The 18,542-nt window shown below is 53.3% G+C and overlaps 8 protein-coding genes across 8 annotated transcripts; 3 read left to right on the top strand and 5 right to left on the bottom strand.

Moving 5' to 3' along the window:
- Window positions 1-495: 495 nt before the first annotated feature.
- Window positions 496-1,026, bottom strand: DSM5745_08491 (nucleoside deaminase; the record flags this gene model as incomplete). Its single annotated transcript, XM_026750507.1, has 1 exon — window positions 496-1,026. One exon carries the CDS (start codon window positions 1,024-1,026, stop codon window positions 496-498), a length of 531 nt encoding a protein of 176 aa, XP_026600520.1.
- A 584-nt stretch (window positions 1,027-1,610) lies between these two features.
- DSM5745_08490 (nucleobase cation symporter-1 family protein) lies at window positions 1,611-3,209 on the top strand (the record flags this gene model as incomplete). Its single annotated transcript, XM_026750506.1, has 2 exons — window positions 1,611-1,901; window positions 1,953-3,209. The coding sequence occupies 2 exons, from the start codon at window positions 1,611-1,613 to the stop codon at window positions 3,207-3,209; spliced, it is 1,548 nt and encodes a 515-aa protein (XP_026600519.1).
- Window positions 3,210-3,782: 573 nt separating this feature from the next.
- Window positions 3,783-4,556, bottom strand: DSM5745_08489 (ThiJ; the record flags this gene model as incomplete). The annotated part of the gene is made up of 2 exons (XM_026750505.1): window positions 3,783-3,907; window positions 3,965-4,556. The coding sequence occupies 2 exons, from the start codon at window positions 4,554-4,556 to the stop codon at window positions 3,783-3,785; spliced, it is 717 nt and encodes a 238-aa protein (XP_026600518.1).
- Window positions 4,557-6,478: 1,922 nt separating this feature from the next.
- DSM5745_08488 (uncharacterized protein) lies at window positions 6,479-8,713 on the bottom strand (the record flags this gene model as incomplete). Its single annotated transcript, XM_026750504.1, has 1 exon — window positions 6,479-8,713. One exon carries the CDS (start codon window positions 8,711-8,713, stop codon window positions 6,479-6,481), a length of 2,235 nt encoding a protein of 744 aa, XP_026600517.1.
- Window positions 8,714-9,502: 789 nt separating this feature from the next.
- DSM5745_08487 (ankyrin repeat domain-containing protein) lies at window positions 9,503-11,195 on the bottom strand (the record flags this gene model as incomplete). The annotated part of the gene is made up of 2 exons (XM_026750503.1): window positions 9,503-11,010; window positions 11,075-11,195. 2 exons carry the CDS (start codon window positions 11,193-11,195, stop codon window positions 9,503-9,505), a joined length of 1,629 nt encoding a protein of 542 aa, XP_026600516.1.
- Window positions 11,196-12,715: 1,520 nt separating this feature from the next.
- Window positions 12,716-14,747, top strand: DSM5745_08486 (Zn(II)2Cys6 transcription factor; the record flags this gene model as incomplete). The annotated part of the gene is made up of 5 exons (XM_026750502.1): window positions 12,716-13,523; window positions 13,562-13,715; window positions 13,781-14,076; window positions 14,129-14,448; window positions 14,514-14,747. The coding sequence occupies 5 exons, from the start codon at window positions 12,716-12,718 to the stop codon at window positions 14,745-14,747; spliced, it is 1,812 nt and encodes a 603-aa protein (XP_026600515.1).
- A 702-nt stretch (window positions 14,748-15,449) lies between these two features.
- DSM5745_08485 (uncharacterized protein) lies at window positions 15,450-15,780 on the top strand (the record flags this gene model as incomplete). Its single annotated transcript, XM_026750501.1, has 3 exons — window positions 15,450-15,464; window positions 15,530-15,713; window positions 15,764-15,780. 3 exons carry the CDS (start codon window positions 15,450-15,452, stop codon window positions 15,778-15,780), a joined length of 216 nt encoding a protein of 71 aa, XP_026600514.1.
- Window positions 15,781-16,454: 674 nt separating this feature from the next.
- On the bottom strand, window positions 16,455-17,798 carry DSM5745_08484 (uncharacterized protein; the record flags this gene model as incomplete). The annotated part of the gene is made up of 1 exon (XM_026750500.1): window positions 16,455-17,798. The coding sequence occupies one exon, from the start codon at window positions 17,796-17,798 to the stop codon at window positions 16,455-16,457; it is 1,344 nt and encodes a 447-aa protein (XP_026600513.1).
- Window positions 17,799-18,542: the final 744 nt, after the last annotated feature.

The following is an 18,542-nucleotide window of genomic DNA, read 5'->3' as shown; positions in this document are numbered from 1 at the left end:
AGCTAGGCCACGTACAGGTGGCTGGATTTTAGGGTGCACCTTCGACCTTTCAACCCCTTCAAAAATTATATGGCTAAGACATCTCGAGCAGTAGCGGAAGATGAAAGCCACAATATTAAAGTCTGTTTCACCACCCTGAAGAAGCCCGGAGATTTCGGTCAGGCAATTGTCCGCTGTCTTCCTATGAATCTTCAATTGCCTTTTGTTTCCATCTCACTCGCGTGAGGTAGGATTTGTGAACATATCACGTCAAACTTGGAGTATTGATAAGCCAACGCTGCAGTTTACTCTTCGTCATCATAATTTCATTAAGAAATGACTGTCTGGAACAATAGTCAAGGTGTCTTTAAACTTGACCTGAAAAAGGATATGGCCCCCAGCTTCGCGTTCTCCTTGCCCTGCCCGTCGACTCAACAAATCATTGTAAAACCAACAACCCAGGAACAATTGAAACCGCGCCATCATGGTATCATCACACCCCCAGGGCTATTCTGCCTAACCCGCCTTCCCCCAAAACAGCGCCGCATCCTCCACAACCCTCCCCTCCCACCCCTCCTCCACCAACGGCCCAACAACCTCAACTCTTGTCTGCCCAGCCCCAAACACCGCGCGACACGGCAAATCAAGCGTCAGATTCTCCACATTCCCAACCCCCGTCAGCTTCCGCAACTCCTTCTCAGAAGCCAGATACACAAGCCGCCCAATATGCGCCCAGTATATGGCGCCCGCGCACATGGCGCAGGGCTCCCAGGTCGAGACGATTGTGCACGAGGCGAGGTAGTCGAATGCGTAGTTGTCTGCTGCGTTCCGCGCGAGCTCGCATTCGGCGTGGCGCACGTGCGAGAGCGAGAGGGACGTTAGCAGGACTGTTTCGTTGTCTGGGGCCAGGAGGAGCGCGGCGAAGGGGCGCTTTGAGTGCGTTGTTCGGCCGGTCGTTTGGAGGGCGAGGCACTTTTGTGAGGCGGTGTTGAGTTGGGCTGGGGTTAGGGGGAGGAGGGTTTTGTTTAGGGGTGTTGGTGGGAGCATTGTTGAGATATAGAACTGAATTTTAGTCGTGAAAGGTGAGTAAAGAACGGGATGGTGGTTGAAAAAGCGGGGTAAGGCAATCTTGCCTCTTTAAGAACTCCTACTGTAGGGTACGCGCATGCAGCTGATGTACCTAGGTAGGGCTACAGCGGCATCCGTTGATGCAGGGACGGGGCATCGGCTGTCCCCGTAGATTCAGAGCCGCAATTTACTAGGTTGCTAGATGCGTTCTTACCCCAACATCAACTTCACGACTGCTTATGGGCTAGAGAGCGTCGGTTGTATTGGACGCGTGCCTGCGTTATCAGCGAAGCGAGTCTATCTCGGCCGAGGCGGTTGCTTGAACTGTTGGAGACGCCGCGACGGCCACGATCATTCCGCGATAGGATCGGTGTCCAATGATATTGTCTCCTACTATCAGCTCTATCCCATGAGAGCAGCCAATGGAGGCTGATTTCATCGTAAACTTAGATACAGGCCGTCTCCTCTTTTTAACAGAACAATAGTTAAGCCAGCCAAATAAGCGGTGGTTATATAAACAAAAACATCAACCTCATTTTGTCTTCGTCGCGGTATAGATCAACATGAAGATCCCAAGCCCTCGCTGGCCTCAGCTCCAAGTCCCCCAAAGCGAGTCAGCTTTCATTGCAGGAAATATACGATGGACGAATAAAGACCTCGACCCCGTGCCACGAGCCCTCAGAAAGTGGACAGTAATCAGCTTCATCGGATACTGGATCTCCGATTGCTTCTCGGTTGCGAACTGGCAACTAGCAAGCAGCATCATCGCCATTGGCCTCTCATGGAAAGAGTCACTAGGGCTGGTTGCCCTCGGTTTCTTCATCCTCTCTATCGTCATCGCGATGAACGGCGCGGTTGGCGCTATATACCACGTTCCGTTTCCAGTAATCGCAAGAGCAGATTAGGGGTTCTGGGGCTCTTATATCCCAATCATCTCAAGGCTTATCCTCGCGGTCTTCTGGTTTGCGACGAACTGCGTGAATGGGGGGAATGCGGTGGTTGTCATGCTGGGCGCAATCTGGCCCAGTTTTCTCAAGATCCCCAACAGCCTCCCAGCGGGCGAAGGCATTTCAACGCAGGGCATGGTCGGCTTCCTCCTCTTCTGGCTGCTCCAGATCCCCTTCCTCCTCGTGCACCCCAACCAACTCCGCTGGCTGTTCCTCATCAAATCCATCATCGTCCCCGCCGCCTGCACCGCAATGCTCATCTGGGCGTTCGTGCAGGTGACGACCCCAAACGGCGGCGACCTCTTCACCCAATCCAGCCAGCTAACCGGACCAACATACAGCTGGGCAATGATGTCCTCCCTGACCGCGGTAATCGGCAACTACGCAACGCTGAGCGTAAACCAAGCCGATTTCTCACGCTACTCGTGCGTCAGTCCCCGCTGGCACATCCTATACGTCTTCCTCCTCCCGGCCTTCTTCACCTTCATCGCCTTCATCGGCATCGCTGTTTCCTCCGCCGGCCAGGCGAAATACCACACGGACTCGATCCCCTGGGATCCAAATGTCCTCGTGAGTTTGTGGGGAAACCGCGCGTGCCGATTCTTCGGCGCATTCTCCTTCGCGCTCGCGGCGCTGGGGTTGAATATCTCGGCGAATTCGCTCTCCGCCGCGAATGACTTCGCAGCGCTGGCGCCCCGGTATCTCACCATCCGTCGCGGACAGCTTCTATGCGCGGTTCTCGCGTGGGCCCTTGTCCCCTGGAAGATCCTTGCGTCGGCTGGCAATTTCCTCAACTTTATGTCTGCGTATGCCGTGTTTCTAGGCCCCATTGCCGCGATCATGGTCTGCGATTTCTGGGTCGTCAAAGCGCGCAAGTATGACGCCGTCGCGCTGTACCAGCCGCGTGGGATATATCGGTATACCGGCGGTTTTAACATCCATGCTGTGATTGCGTTTATATTTGGGACGACGCCGAGCCTGCCGGGCCTGATCCATTCCGTCAATTCGGATATCGAGATTGGGGTCGGGGTGCATCCGTATGAGTTTGGGTGGTTGTTGGGGTTTGTGGGGAGTTCGGCCGTTTATCTAGCGCTCAATTGGCGGTTCCCGTATCGGGATGCTAAGATCGACGAGGCTGTTTTTGCGGTTGATGCGCGGCTGGGAGATGAGACGGTTGAGGCTGAGCACGTCAAGAATGATGGGAGAAAGGGGTGACTGACAGTATATGACGAGCCCCTTCGCCCCAGGCGCTGTGTGCTGAAGTAGGCACTTATTTAAGCTCCAATATATAGGCTGCAGGTGATGATAGGCGTATCTTCAGCCAGGTACTATAATATGGCCATAATATATCGTGTACCGTCATATCATTGTAGGCTAGCCCGCAGCGCGATGGCGCGACATGCTTGACAGAGTCGGCGCGACAGGAATAGGCCAGGCTTGAAGATGAAAGAGCGGCGATAAGGGCCGAAAGGCGTGAGTTGTGGGTTCAGATTACGAGGATAGTAAGGATGAAAATGCAGTGGGATTAATAGGGAAATGATCCAGTCTCAAACAGACTTCTACATGAACAGCCCCAAGCCTGAATCTGAATGACGCGGTCTTTTGTCAAACGACGACGCTAGTTTACTCGTCGATAGAAAATATGGTCTAGTGAATAGTGATAGCGCCAGCTACAATATTATAAGATGTTTTCCAATATAGCTACCCATGTCAATTCCTGAGAGGCGAGTATTCATTGCTCCATTACAGAAAAAGCGGTACATCCCAAGCCAATATCCCAGCAATCACTTAAAGCTTCTCAAACACCTCAATCGCAGCCCTGGCCGTAGAAGTCGAACTAGCCGGGTTCTGCCCCGTAACCAGCCGCCCATCAACAACATGGAAGTCATCCCAGATGCCAGCAGATCGCTCATCTAAAGCCTAAGTCAGCACACAAGTCCTCGTACCAAACCAATAACAGTGTCACTCACACTTAGCCCCCAACCGCTCCGCCAGCTCCTGCACCATCTCGGCCCCCAACCCCCTCAGCTCCCCCATAATCCCCATCGTACTCTCCGCCTCCGTCGTGAACCCCGTAAGCTTCTTCCCCTTGATCAGCGGCTCCCCGGTCTCCGTGTCCTTCAAGTTCGCAAAGATAGCAGGTCCATGACAGACGCTCGAGACAACGCCCCCATTCGCCCAGACAGTCTCCGCGATCCCCTGCAGCGCAGACGCTGTGGGGTAATCGATGAGCGCGGCGTGTCCCGCAGAGGCAAAGAACAGTCCGTACTGCGACGCGTCAAGCTGCGCGGCTGGACGCATGTTGTCGAGTTTCTGGCGGAAGGAGCTGGTGAGGTCGTTCCAGATCGCTAGGTCCTCGCCGTTCAGGAAGTCGGGTTGCTGCGAGAGCCAGTCGGGCGTGTAGCTGCCGGTTTCGGAGGCGAGGTCGACGTCGAATCCGGCGGCTGTGAGGGCCTTGTAGGGGTGTAGGGCTTCGACGATGAAGAGGCCGGTTGTTTCGGCGCCGTTGAAGAGGGGCGCGCTGGCGGAGGTTACGGCGATGAGGGCTTTGCGGGCGGGCATTTTGGTGGTTGGTTGGTTGGTTGGTTGGTTGGTTGATAAAGAGTTGAACTTTGACTGTTGCTTGATGGCTGAAAGTCTTGGATGATGCTGATGATGATTTTGACGGAGGAATCGTCTACCTATTTATACTACAAAGACACAGAAGCCTACACATTGTCTCCGGATATCCGCTGGTACTACTAGTCAGATGTACCGGAGTCAATGACTCCAGCACTTTGATGTTGGCGAAGGATGCGGAGTCCCGGAGCTGCCCTCGTTTAGGGCTGTCGCCGGATTTGGTAATCCCTCCGGAACTCCGCATCCTCCGTCGTCCTTCTCGCAGGGTTTCTTTTTGTGTGAAGTATTGACTGAACTACCACTGGAGAACCAGTAACTAGTTCAATTACCCATATTGCGCATTGGGCTTCCAAGCGAATGAGACAGTCCTTGTGGAGCAGGCATATATTAAGCCAAGCAGGGTACCTACCTAGGTTGGCTTAGCCGCCTACCTTCATTGTGTCGGAGTCCAAAGCACTAAGATTTCATCGCTAACTAATACTATAGGTACCATCCTACTCAGTCTTAACTCTTGGGTGGACTAGGTTGCGCGCAGACTTTCCAGATGCTCGGGCAGTCTCCAAGCATCGGCCGGGGCCGTCCATTTTCTAGATATGTATGAAGTATGAACAAATCCTGGCGGCTGTCCATTTGGACATAGGTTCCAACTACATGACCACGACAAACTACAACTATCTCAAAGTTGAGCATCGACACTTTGTAAAGGTCTCTTCCACCAACCCTTGGCCGTTTCTCTTTAGCTGAGCTCCTAAGGGATAACTGCCCGGTCATCTTTCTCGGACTTCCGGAGCCCTCAGTCAGCGCCCAGCGGCCCCTAAACACCAAAGCATTCAAGTGGCGTCCAGTTCAACACGCTTGAACCAATCATCCTCATCTTGAAGACGACTATTGCGGGCTAAGCCTTGTTGCCATCAAAATTGCCTTCCCTGGTTGGATGTCACTTATTAGCAGCCCACTTGGCCCGTCTTGAATCATGCTGAGCCTCGTCAACAAAATTGTAAGCAGCTTGCCTTCTAGATCTCAAGTTCTCAACATCGATAGTCATTGTTGGGTCTGTGCGAACGGGGACTAAATCATAAAGCATACACTAAGATTATCTTCGAGCACCACTTGAAGCTCTATTGGATTAAGGAAGGTCTACTTTATATCCGCAACTTCATAGATCTTATCCCGTCCAGTTTAGCTTTTACGGACTCGAGTCCAATAAACTAACACCCTGAAGAAAGAAGGTTAAGCCCTAAACGTGCTGCTGAAGGTTCTAATAGGACCGCGATATTATCTCAGGGGCTGTCCGGCATTCTGGCCGAGTCCGACTCATCTGCTGGGAACTTTGGCATCTTCAACATTTTTTCTCTGTAGCAAAAAGTTCCTTCTTTAACTGCTTGTCCCATTACTAACTCGAGCCTGTTGTCGTCACCACGAAAGACACAGCAGGCCCGGCGACAGCGCTGTCACGATGACACGAAACCGCCCCATCTCAGACTTCAGCCTCCTCGCCCTCCCAGGTTTGATCAGCACAGCGCTCTCCAGCTTAGCAATGTGCAGGAGATGGGGCATGAGATGCCCGGTCTCGGTTTGGAGGCGGTAGTTGTCTAGGAGAAATTCTACACGAATGCTACCGTACCGATCTAATATTTAAGCTGCAATGCAGAACTTTGCTCGCAGGGTTATTTAGTCGCATAGATCGTCGCAAAGCATGGGATGGTTCTCTCATACTCCATTAGTATCGTAATCAAAGACAAGGTTACAGTCATGCCTCCGGCATTGTCTGGCGAAGAGCCCGAGTGGAGACCTGACGGCGTCTGCATATCTGGGAAGCAACGCCCTGGAGGTAGGCAGGAGGCCGTGTGCATGATTTTTCGCCATTATCGCGGTGCTCCTGAAACAATAGCAACGCTCCCTTCCCCCCTCCTCCTCAAAATACTCTGCTCTCCCAAACCCAGTCCCACCCCTCCAGCTCCCTCCCGATCCTTCCTCCAACCCTTGACCTCTCCATCCGTCGCATTGTTTGCTGACACCCTCTCAATCACCGCCGCGGTGTCCCCCTCAACAACATGCGCAACCGCCTGCCAGTACTGCCCCAAAACCGACTCCCTAGTCCACCTCAAAAAGAGCAACACCACAACCCCCAGCACCACAAAATGCACCCCTACAATCCCCACACCAACCGCAAACCCAACCCACCGCGCCGGAACAAGCGCGGTACCCGCGAACGCCGTCTCCGCGGGCTCCGTCGCATACAGCTTAAACAGGTGGTTATAGTACAGCATCTCCGCGCCCCGAGCCAAAAGCGCCTGCGTCGCGAGTGCAGGACTCCCTGTTTCGCGTAGTGTATTTTGGAAGAGCGAGACGTGCGCGAAATCCGCGTTGGGCGAGAGCTGGCCTGTGTTTGAACTTGAGAGTAATACCCCCGGGTCCGCGGCGGGTGTCGTGTCCGGTTGAGGATTCGACAGGTATGCCAGGAGGTACTTCGCGAACCACCAGTGGGTATTGAACCCTTCGTAGTTTGGATCGACGGGCCCGTAGTCGATTGTGTATTCTTCCCAGGATGACGGCGGGGAGAGGGCGAGGAGGCCGCGGTTCACGAGATTATCTGGTGCGCGCGATGCGCCGAGCTGGTGTGCACTCGACGCCGTATCGTAGATCTGCGCGTTGCGGTCCCAGGTGAGTTTTGGCTCGGTGCCGGCCCACGAGCGCTTCATGGACAAATTGAACGTCTTGGAGATGAGGTTTGTGTAGCAGGCTGAGACGCGGAGGACTTCGCTGCCGTTTGCGCCGATGATGGACCAGGGCCCGTCGGTGCGGAGGGTTGTGGTGTTTGTGTTGTCGCCGGAGTCGGAGTCTGTGTCTAGGATTGATGATGCGATGGCGTCTTTGTCTAGGATGTCGAGGATCAGGAGCATTGAGGAGGCGCGTGGGTTGTGCGTGTATAGGATTGTGAGGGTTTGGGCGGTGCTGTCGTTGAATGTGGGTTCGACGAGGGGGTCTTCGAGCTGGACGTTCCAGTTGAGGTTTAGGGCTGGTGTGCAGAGAGTTGATTCCCAGGTTGTTGTGTTTGATTCTGTCGAGTTCACTGTTAGATAGGGCAGGGCGCAGGTGAAGTCGATTGATGAAACTTGGTCTGGGCTCCGCAGCATGGGGTAGTCGTCGATGTCTACGGTCATCTGGCCGGATAGGCGGATATCGGTCGTCGAGAAGCTGGAGTTGAGACTCAATCCGGACAGTGTTGGGCTGACGCAGACCATGCGCTGGTCCATCACCGGGGCTGGGCCGTTGAAGCTGCGTAGGTCCGTTCGTTGCGTCTCGTCCTCGAACGGGAGCATAGCGCGGTAGACATGTCCTGTATCGTGGTAGTCTGACCCAATGGTAAAGGACTCGGAGCGCTCGGCAAATGTCCAGCTTGAGGCGGGCGGAATGCTCGTCCAGTCGGGTGGGACGCCAGTCAAGTAGATGTTTCTTAAGATATGGACGTCAGAGGTGCCGGTGGTGTCTGTGTAGACGCCGGTCCTGAAGTCCGAGATGAGGATCGTAGATAGAAATTGCGAGGCAAATGTTAGGAGGACCTCGAGGACAATAAGCAGCAGCACGAGGATTGCTGAGAAATTCTTCGGTCTCAGTCCTGTCGTGAAGAGCAGGCTGTTTGGCGAGATATAAGCCGCCCGGGCAATCGAGTAGAACGGTGCATGCGACAATGGGACCCCGATTCTCTCCAAGACCACACTGCCAATCATCGCAGTCGCGACGGTGGCCTGCATCGCTATCATCGTCCGGATAACAGCCGTACAGACAGTGACGAGCCTCGACGTCCAGTTTGCGTGCACGACCTGGAACCATAGCTCCCTCGGCTCTCCTCCGGACATGGCAACCATAGACTCTTTCCACATAAGTCCGAGAAGAACCAGTGGTACAAGCACTAGGATAAACCCCAAGACCAAGGTTAAGAGGCTGACGAGGCCGATGCGGCTCCACGCGTTGTTCTCGACCTTCGCTGGTTTGGCGACCATCTCTACATTGTGGCTTATAGAATGCTTGTCCGTTGCAATCCGCGAAGGGTCCAGAGAAGTGTCCTCGACCATGGGGTGGACCTTGTCGCTCTCCATGGCGCCAGCTTGCGGGGCGTTCAGATATGGGAAGATTCAAACTTACTCCTGGGGTCGTGGAGGCTGAAAGCCCCTTTTAACAGGCCGTCCCTGCAGCCAAGGCGTCCAAGCCACACCCTATTTCGCAGGGACCAATGAAGAACATCGATACTCGCATTCCTAGCCGGTAATGGACGAGCTAACCTTATCCTCGTGTTGTGCACCTGTCGCGTGGCTTATTACCTCGTATTTTCTCCACTGGATGGCCGAATACGGGAAAAGCAGTATCTGATCGCCTTGGCTTAAAGGCCCTTGCAGTGTTGCTTGAAGGACCGGGACAGCGCGGGAGTTACTTTGGATATAGAGGATTGAGAGTATCGTTCGTTCGCAATATGTACGTACGAGTTCAGGTCGAGCTCTACTGTTTCTACATTGTTACTGCCTCGATTCTCAAACCTTAGGTTTGCGCTGTCCAGGCGAGTTAGGGTATGGTATGAATAGAGACCTGTATCTATTACAGAGAGTTGCAGTTGGTGAAATGGCTATTGATTTCAGGGTAGATTCCTAGATAGGTACATGCATGAAAAGAGTACAGAAGATGGACTAAACATAGGAAATTACATGGAAGTGATAACAATTTTGTTTGACATAGATTCAAGCCAACCGCACCTTGAGTCTTCTCAGCGCTTTGTCCTTTTTTCTTTTTCTTTTCTTTTTTTTTTTGGCGTCTAGGTAGTGCTGCGTGACAACCTCAAATTGAATGGACTTGATCACAGCTGTCTCTTCGCGGTATCAACTGACATTTTGTGATCAAAGCCGCTTCACGGTGTAACGAACCCGAGCATCACGAATCCGCTCTGTATTGAAAGCCTTTCTGAGGCCATACTTGTCTCTGACGCCAGTCATCAAGCGTAGTGTAGTCAACCGCTGCTCATCTTCACAATTCCATGGCATGTTCCGAATGGATATTTCCTTTCGTTCCAGAAAATCACCAATCGTCCAGACCTCCAAGAACGAAACAGTAGTCTCCGAGGGAAGCAGCTCAACGCGGAACCCCTTCCCGGTTGACGAGGTTTGAACAACGGGGCTAACACCTTTCTCGAGCAAGAGTTTGACAACGCCGCTGTTACCAAATAAGACGGCGGTATAGAGGACGAGGTAGAACTCCAAGTTGTCTTTCGGGGGTTTCGGGGGCGCGTTTGGAACAATGCCTGCGCCGTGGTCGAGCAGGAGTGAGATGGCGTCGAGATCGTTGGCGCTGATAGCCAGTGAGAGGGGGGTTTCTTTTTGTTTGGTTACGTTTGGGTTCGCGCCGCGGTCAAGGAGCAGCTTGACAAGTTGAATGCATTGCCCCGGCTGCCATCGCCTGCTCGTAAGACGCAGCACCTTACCAAGGGGACTGTCATAGAGGCCGTCCCCAACTTGGTTGACGTCGAAGCCATCACATGTAATGATGAACTTCGCGAAGATCACGGATTTTGCCATAATTGCAGCGTTGAATCCTTCAGTCAGGAGGGCCTTGCGGTCGTATTTGTCGACGTTGCAGTGATCCAAAATCCACTGCGCCATGTCGGGCTTGCTCAAGGCTGCGGCGTCTTTGAACGCGGTGTACAACGCTGATTTTCCACATTCCTCTGACGCGGCCTCGGCGAACATGAGAAAGACACCAAGAATTGATGTATTTCCTTTGCGAATGATAGCTTCGTGATTCCATCCAGAATAGTCCGGGTCCAAGTCCCTCAAGCGACCGGGCGTCATGAAACGGAGCAACTCATTGGCAATCTCAATGCTTCCTGTTGTCAGTGCGGTGTTGAACAGGTCAATTCCAAATAGGTCTGTCCGAAATACGTCTCGCTTGGTACAGTTTGCAAGCACACCGGCAAACTCTGTAACATTCTGGCGCCTCAGGGCATGGAACGCAAGAAGCGTTCGCAGCGTCACGTCAGCTGGCTCATCCTGAGATATTTTAAGCCACGGATGCATATGAGCACGAGTACGAGGAGCTAGATTGGTCTCGGTATCGACGAGCGCGCGGGAAACAAGGAGTGCATTGATGCCTTCCCTGCGCCAGTCACTATGTGCAATAGCTTCCACAAGCTTCAGCGCGGTAGCCTCTCGATCGTCAGGTTGGACGAGTTTCAGCATCTCCTGCATGGTGCCTCTGTAAATGGTTGCCGGGTAAGCGAGCCCGGTACGAAGTTCATCCAGGACTCGTGTTTTCATCTCGACTGAGAAGTGCCGCCATACGGTTTTGTAGAAATCTGGCTCATTGACGAGACGGGAGCAGATGAGTTTGGTGGTTTCGTTTTTGAAGGCATCTGTAAAGTAGAAACATCTGTTAGTTGGGCCGTGACTAGGTGGCAAACATGAAAGCAAACTTACAGCAAACCTGACGAAGGGCAAGGGCATCTTTGGTATCAGAAGACTCCACGAAGTGCCAGATTATCTCGTTGAAAATCTCGCGCGGAAAGCTGGCGCCGACTGGAGCCTGGCCTTCAGACATCGTGCTGGAGATAATGGTTTGAGCCACCTAGCAAACAATGCAAAAGTAGATGGGTTAAGGGAAACGATGGAGGGTATTAAGGATGAAGAAGGATGAGGAGGGATGCTGAAGAGAGATAGTTGGAAGTGGAAGTATGGAGGAAAGGAGAGATATATATAATAACCCCCGACGGGTTCGGGAGCTTCATAGTTTGAAGCCGGTGAAGTCCAGTCGAACTGGTGAATGCCAGCGTAACATGGCCCTCCTGAACTCCTGTTCTGAGCCTCTTGGGGTGGATGACACATCATTCCCTCCTTAGGTCTGGAAGGACGAGCAACTTGCCCGGAGAGAAAGTACAGCTCTAGGCCAGCGAGTAGGTGACTCGGTATCAGAGCAACATCCGCCTTCGAAATGCCCGGTGAAGAACATGATGTCAAGCCTGAGGCCTTAGCTCTAAGTGGATGATGATGGCCAAGCCAAGGAAAAGAGGCACTGGCACAGGTATGAATACAAGACGGTTGGTTGGACGGAGGTGATCGAATAGGGAGGACATTTGCAGAGGGGGGGCTTGGGCTTTAGCAATTGATGTCCATTGAACGGATGCTTATAGAGGCCTTTTGAGGTTGATTGCTTGTTTACAGACGTTCAGCTAATATGTACAATGCTCTTTGTTTCCTTGCGTTTTCGCCGGGTCTGTTCCTCTTGTATCTGGCTACAGAAAGTGCCATAGCACACGACTCGCCTCAGTGCTTGGAGATCTGTACTCCGACTCAGTGATCTCCGCGACTCAGCTCCTGGGCATTTTCGTGTACATAAGTTTCTCAAAGCACTAAAGAAGGTATTTAAGGTATTTAGGGCGGCGTCTGGTTTTTCTAGGGGCCAATTACTTGCCCTGAACCAATGATCCATAACCTCTCTTTGGTTTGGCTAGCTCTTACCAAAGATAAGATGCCCCAATTCTCCCTGTTTACTATATTGAGTCGTCTTAAGGGTTTCCAGTGCTTTTGTCGATCATTGTGTATATCGGTCTCCGGCCACTGTTCTCTGCTATAAGTTCTGTGTCTTCATACGGGAAGCGCCCAGACATTGTGATTGACTACCTCCAGGAGTGCATCCTCACTCTCAGAAGATCTATCTCTAGTTCTCAACGGGTATCTTGAAATCTTCTCTACAAGCCCTACTTGTGATAAAACGAGCCACGTGACGCGTCCAGAACCACATGATTCGTCATCGCAGGTCTTGGCAGGGCGCACGTGCGCATTTCGTCCTGAAAAACGAGGCAGCACCAGAACGAATTCTCCTGAATCTGAAACTTCACCAACCACAGCAGTCCAAACCCATCAATTAATATAACCCAATCTGCAGGGATCTCGAACTACCCGTGCAGTATACCCCGTAAGCCCAGGGCCGCAATCAAGCCCAAACCGCTAGCCTCTAGGGATTACGTACCCCCATCCGGCGACTCGTCGCCCTACGCCATCTCCACCTCGGAAATACAACCACCTCCAGAACCTCAATCGCAACAATACCATCGGGATACCATGGGCAGCCAATCGTCCGGAGATCTCGCCACTGCCCTCTCCCAGCCGCGACGACACATCGTCAAAGCCTGCGAGGGCTGCCGCCAGCAAAAGATCAAATGTAACGGACAGTCGCCGTGCGAGCGCTGCGCCCGGCTATCGCTGCCCTGTACAGTCCGGACTGTGGCACGACAGCGCCGGCAGAAGATCCAGCAGAGACGGCTGCGTGAGGATGACTTCGATATCATCCGGACGGCGATGCGGCCGGTGCGGATCACAGACCGCGTGACGGGGCGCTCAGCGGTGTATGGGCCGACGTCGACGGTCGCGCTGCTGCATCTGCTTGCGGCCAAGGCGAACCGCGACGACTTTTCTATTTCCATCGAGGTCAGTAGCAGCTGCCTCCTGGCTACCGAGTCCGACTTCCTGTCGATGACGCCGCTGAAACTGAACGCGTTGGCATATCAGCCGTATACGATCTCGCCTACGCTTGGCCTGTCTCTCGCTCCGCCGCTATGTCTTACGACCATCCCGAACCAGCTGCTGCAGTTCTTTCTCAATCGGTATGTTGGCACGGCGTGGTCGATTCTCCCGATGCAGTCGCCTGCCCAGCTGGGCGCGCTTTTTGCCTCGGCTTGCGCGGCCTTCAGCCATAATACGCCCCCGCCGACGTTATATCCCATCTTGCTTTATCAGCTGGCGATGGGCTCGTTGGCAACCGCGCAGGAAGAGCTGTCGGATATGCTGGTCCAGGAAAGCGATATGTTTCTCTCGGCTGGATCGAACCTCGCAGATACCCTGGACCTCCAGATGAATATCCTCATGATAAGTAACCCAGCCGCCTGGTTGGCATTAGCTAACCTTGAGTATACATCCAGTACTACCGAGAAATCGGCAACTTCGACAGAGCATACGCGCTCCTAGGCCCGACGGCCAGCAAAATCTACGCAGCGGGCTTCCACCTCGAGCCGCGCGCCCCGGAAGTCGAAAAGCTGATTCGGATTCTCGTCGGGGTGGAGGGGTTCGTTCTCAACCGTCAACACCTTCTCTAAATAAATGAGAGTCCGCTGACAAGACTCGCCCTAGGTTCATCTGCATCTCCCTCGGCCGACCCCCAATCCTAAGCCCCGGCATCGACGTCTCACACGACAACGAGTCGACCGACTCGAAATACTTCACGGGCCTCTTCGCCATCGTCTGCCCCTCCCTCCGCGCGCAGAATAATCCCAGCACCAGCTTCGACGAGCTCTGGCACTCCATCTGGACGACGCAGGCGAAGCTCAAGGCGTACTGGGAGGAGTATGAGGCGCTCCTGCGCATGGAGCAGACGGAGCCGCATCGCCCGTGGGATACGGAAGATACAATGCGGTTGAATGTTGTTTGTGAGTTGTCCTCACAACTCCGTGGGACGCAAGCTGATGACATTGGGTGAAGTATATGAATATACCGTCCTCACGAATATGAAGCCGCTGCTTTTGTATATGGGGCACCAGAACTCCGCGCTGAATCGAGCTGCGTCGCCGGCGTCGCAGGCTTCGAGTTCTGGAGGTGGAATGGGTATGGGTATGGGCATGGGGACGGGCATGCGGCAGGCGCTCACAATGACGCCCTCGACCTCGAATCCCCGCCAACCCCCAAGCAGGACGACAAATGAAAACGCGAAACTGGTATCCGCGAGCGAGTGTATCCTGGCATCCGCGAAGAAAATCATCTCGACGATCTCGGAGCTCCGGCAGGGTTGTTCGGGCGCGAAGGTGAGCACCTCCCTCACACCCTTTCGATGGAAAACACAGCTTAAAAAACGGACTAATATGCGCAGGATCTCCCCATGCACTCCTTCTTCCTCGAAGCAGCCTGCACTTCGCTAATTGCATACGGCGCCTGGCATAATAACGTCTCTGCCGTCTGGGAGAGCATTGAGTTGGGCGTGCGGTGTATGGAGGAATTGCAGTATCAGCGTGTTGCGGCGCAGAGGCTTGCGGCTGTCAGGACGGCGATTGATCAGGCGGGGCTGAGGAGGGTAGAGACTAGGTTACACCTAGGTAGTGCGTAGAAAGACGTCGAAAGGCTTTGAATAGACCATGTCGAGATCCCAGCTAAATCCTTGACTCCCTGTGGCCTGAAGCCCAGTCCGTCCCGGACTGGCTAGGTGGGTATAGATGTAGGAGCGAAAACAGGGTTCGGTTCGATCTCAGATCTGGAGCTTCTAGCTGCCCTGTAGATGGATGTGCATAGTGTTTCGAAACCTGGTAGATAAGCCCACGCCGCTGTATGTCCTTTGTGCTCGGACTCGTGATGCTGCTCAGTGCCTGCTGAGAGGAGACCTGGCATGGATATTGCCATCATTGCGCATAGAAAAATATTCAGATTGCGACTTGGTTCAGTACGTGGCATTCTTTCTCCAAGGCGTAATTGCTGCCTTGGTGCCTGGATGCCTTAGATCGGAGGCGACAATAATGAATGATGTCATAAGTATAGCCCTACGTCAGCGGCTCTCGCCTTCCCTCTGGGGAAACAGGGCCTGGATCGATCCACCACTTTCTGTGGTCGTCCCTGGATGACGTCGTTGCTTTCCTCTGCCCCTGACGAACCGTATCAGAACCAAGGACTCAGTGCAGGGAAAAGTTATAAAGTCTCTCCTCTTCCCCGGCAAAGTCTCAACTCACAACTCAACTCAACTCAACTCAGATAAACACAACCACAAGCAAAACAACTTCAACCAAACCAACTCGCTCTTCTCTTTAACAAAACCACAATGGAGACCGCCAAGGTACGCGCCCCTCCTCCTCCCTCCTCTCCTCTTCTCCCTTTCGTCATGATACTGACTACCGCCAGAACATCGTCAACTACGTCAGCGAGACCGTCCAGCAGGCCGGCGCCACCGCCTCCAAGGAGGTCAACAAGGACGTGGCCAAGGACAGCAACGTCGATGTTAGCACCCGTGCCACTGCCGCCAAGGACGCCCTCTTCGACAAGAAGGACGAGAAGGTCCACGAGGCTCAGGCTGATGTCCACAAGGGTATGTCCACCTAACTGACCGGAATGGAAGATAACTGACGAGGTGTACAGAGGCTGCTCAGCACTAGATCCGATCATCGGCAATGATCCCGATACTCTATTGCGGAGGGATCAATAGGGGTTCGCCGATGATGTGACTTTGATGAAGGGACTTCGGGTTCGATCCAACAGCGCGTCTTTGTATTTCTTATGACTCACGATGAATGATACCTACGCTTAATTCGATTTGTGATCGTGTTTTTAGTTCCATGTAGCTGTCAATGAAGAACCACTCGCGACGAAGCCATCTTTTCACTGCATATCGTGATCACCATCTCGTGTAGAAACGCTGAGGTCTCTCTGCCTTCAAAAGTCATCTCATGGGCCTCCGCTGCCTTCGGGCGTTGCGAATGACACCCGGAATCGAGCGCGCAATGAACTTTCTTCGAAGAGACAATTTCTAATACTACAACCTCAGGTCTAAGTGCAGGAAGGTGTCGACGACAATGGTTCCAAGTGTACAATGAATCTTTGTAAATGATCATACTGCTCCCTTGTCCGTGGCTGCCCTATAGCACCAACAAGTTGGCCCGCTGGAATATATCTACTACTTCTGGAAAGCCGCAGGTCAAGTAAAGGGAATTAGTAAATTAGGTTGTCGTGGCATGTACCATCTATATCTGAGAGTAACCTCGGTCATATAACGAAGCACGGGATCTATCCATACAAAACCATGAAAACAAATAACAAAGGCAGGAACAACCTACGCCTTGACCAACCTAAATCCAAACCTCGCAACCCTTAGCGCAACGAAAATCGCCGCCGAAACAAGACAGCTGACGCCACCAAAGATCCAAACCCCATTCCAGTTGAGATCACCAACATCATCACCCAGAATATCACCCGCCCCAGGCCCACCCGCAAGCACCCCAAACGCCATCATCCCAAAGCCCATCCCAATCCTCGTCCCAATCTTACTCTTATCCTCCGTAAGGGCAACAAACAGCAGCGGCGGAAGCCCAATCAGCGCACCGCTAAAAAACCCACCAAAGACAGCGATAACAATGATCCCCGCCTCATTAACAACGGCCATCATACACAGGATCAAAATGCCGACCATCATGCAGAACGGGCCGATCAGATTAAACGGCCCGAATCTATCAGCCATCGCCGTCGGAATCGTGCGTCCGAATACAGAGGCCGCGTTGAGGATCGGGACCAGGTAGAACGCCATGTCGGTCGATGTGAGATGGCGCGCGGACGCAACGTACGAGATGTAGAAGAGCAGTGTGAATAGGCCCATGAATGCGATGAGGCCGGCGACCACGAGCGTCATGAACGATAGATCCGTGAATGCGGTCCAGTCGACGAGCGCGCGCGCCTTGGGCGGTTTGACGCGCTGCTTCATGATCGCGATGGGCAGGAGGAGGGTGGCTAGGGCGATGAAGCCGATGACTCGGACTGCCCAGCCGAAACCAAGTGGCTCGAGCAGCCGATTCAATACGATGGGGTAGATGATTCCGCCGAGCGAGGAGCCCGAAACAGCGAGACCGAGCGCGGCACCAAGTTTAGACGAGAAATACGTCGGCAGGATCGAGACGCACGGCACGAATAGACACCCCGCCCCAATTCCGACGCAGAACCCCTGCGCCAGCAGAACCTGCCAGTACGCCTTGCACAGACTGAGCATCATCGTGCCGAAGACGATCCCGAATGCGCCGACCACGAGTAAAACGCGCAGATAGCCGCGGTCGTAGATCGGGCCCGTGACGAACCCGACGAGCAGCAGCATGAATGCTTGGACTGAGCCGATCCAGGAGATGGCGGAGGAGGAGCGGTGGAAGAGAGCACCCGATTCGTAGTATGTTTGGAAGACGCCGAAGGTGTTGAGCATGCCCCAGGTGTTGAAGAAGAGCATGAAGCCTGCGGCGACGTGCAGCCAGGCGATTAGGCCGCCGTTGGGTGGGGGTGATGGAGGGGCAGGGGCATCTTTGGGGAGTTGGTCTGTGGAGGTTTTTGGTGTTGTTTGCGTGTCTTCCTGGTCGTTTTGGTTAGGGCTGTGTGGGTGCATTTCGTGCGTGGCCTGTGTCTGCTGTCGGTCGCTCATTGTGCTGCAGTTTGTTGCGGAGAGGCGTTTGATTGGAATTGGAACTAGTGCTGTGAGACGCGGATACAGACAGATAGGGGCCGCTATTTATATGAGTTGCTGCTCTCTTTATTTGCTTTTCATCTTCGCTTGCAGGCCTCGGACTTGGACCTGGACTCATCCCTTTTGGGCTATTTTCGGGGGTTATATCCGAGGCACTATGCCCATTTCAGTAATTCCGAAGGCTCGGGGTCGGGCATGGATCACCCTGCGTCAGCCCAGAAGGAATAAGATCTTCACTTGGCTCAAATCAACAGCCTGTTAGAATGGCATTTGTCCTGATAATCTTACTTGGCGCGTTGTTGGTCTACTAGAAAAGCCTATTTGGCCTCGGAGATACTGTCTAGATCCCGAATTTCCCGAGCGCACTCATATGGAATAAGAGAAACAGAATCTACCAGTAGATAGTAGGCAGCATAGCCCATTCTCGTCCTTTGCAGAAGTATCCCTCTCAAGTCCCTTTGATAGGACCGCAGTATCAGTCATCAGAATAAGGCACTATGTGTGATAATGCTATCTGCATGGTGCACACAGCGCAAATGGATGTTGAAAATATACAAACAAGGCAATGCGACGCGATCTACAAGAAATCATTGTCAACATCATACGATTTTTGCACGCGATACATGATCTTGCAAGGGCTATCAATCAACATCGCCATCCTTAGCTGCAAGGTGGTATCACCCTCTTCCTCATATAGCCTCC

This window comes from Aspergillus mulundensis, assembly GCF_003369625.1.
Source record: "Aspergillus mulundensis strain DSM 5745 chromosome Unknown scaffold_10, whole genome shotgun sequence".
NCBI lineage: Eukaryota > Fungi > Ascomycota > Eurotiomycetes > Eurotiales > Aspergillaceae > Aspergillus > Aspergillus mulundensis.
This window is presented reverse-complemented; position numbering and strand designations above follow the sequence as displayed.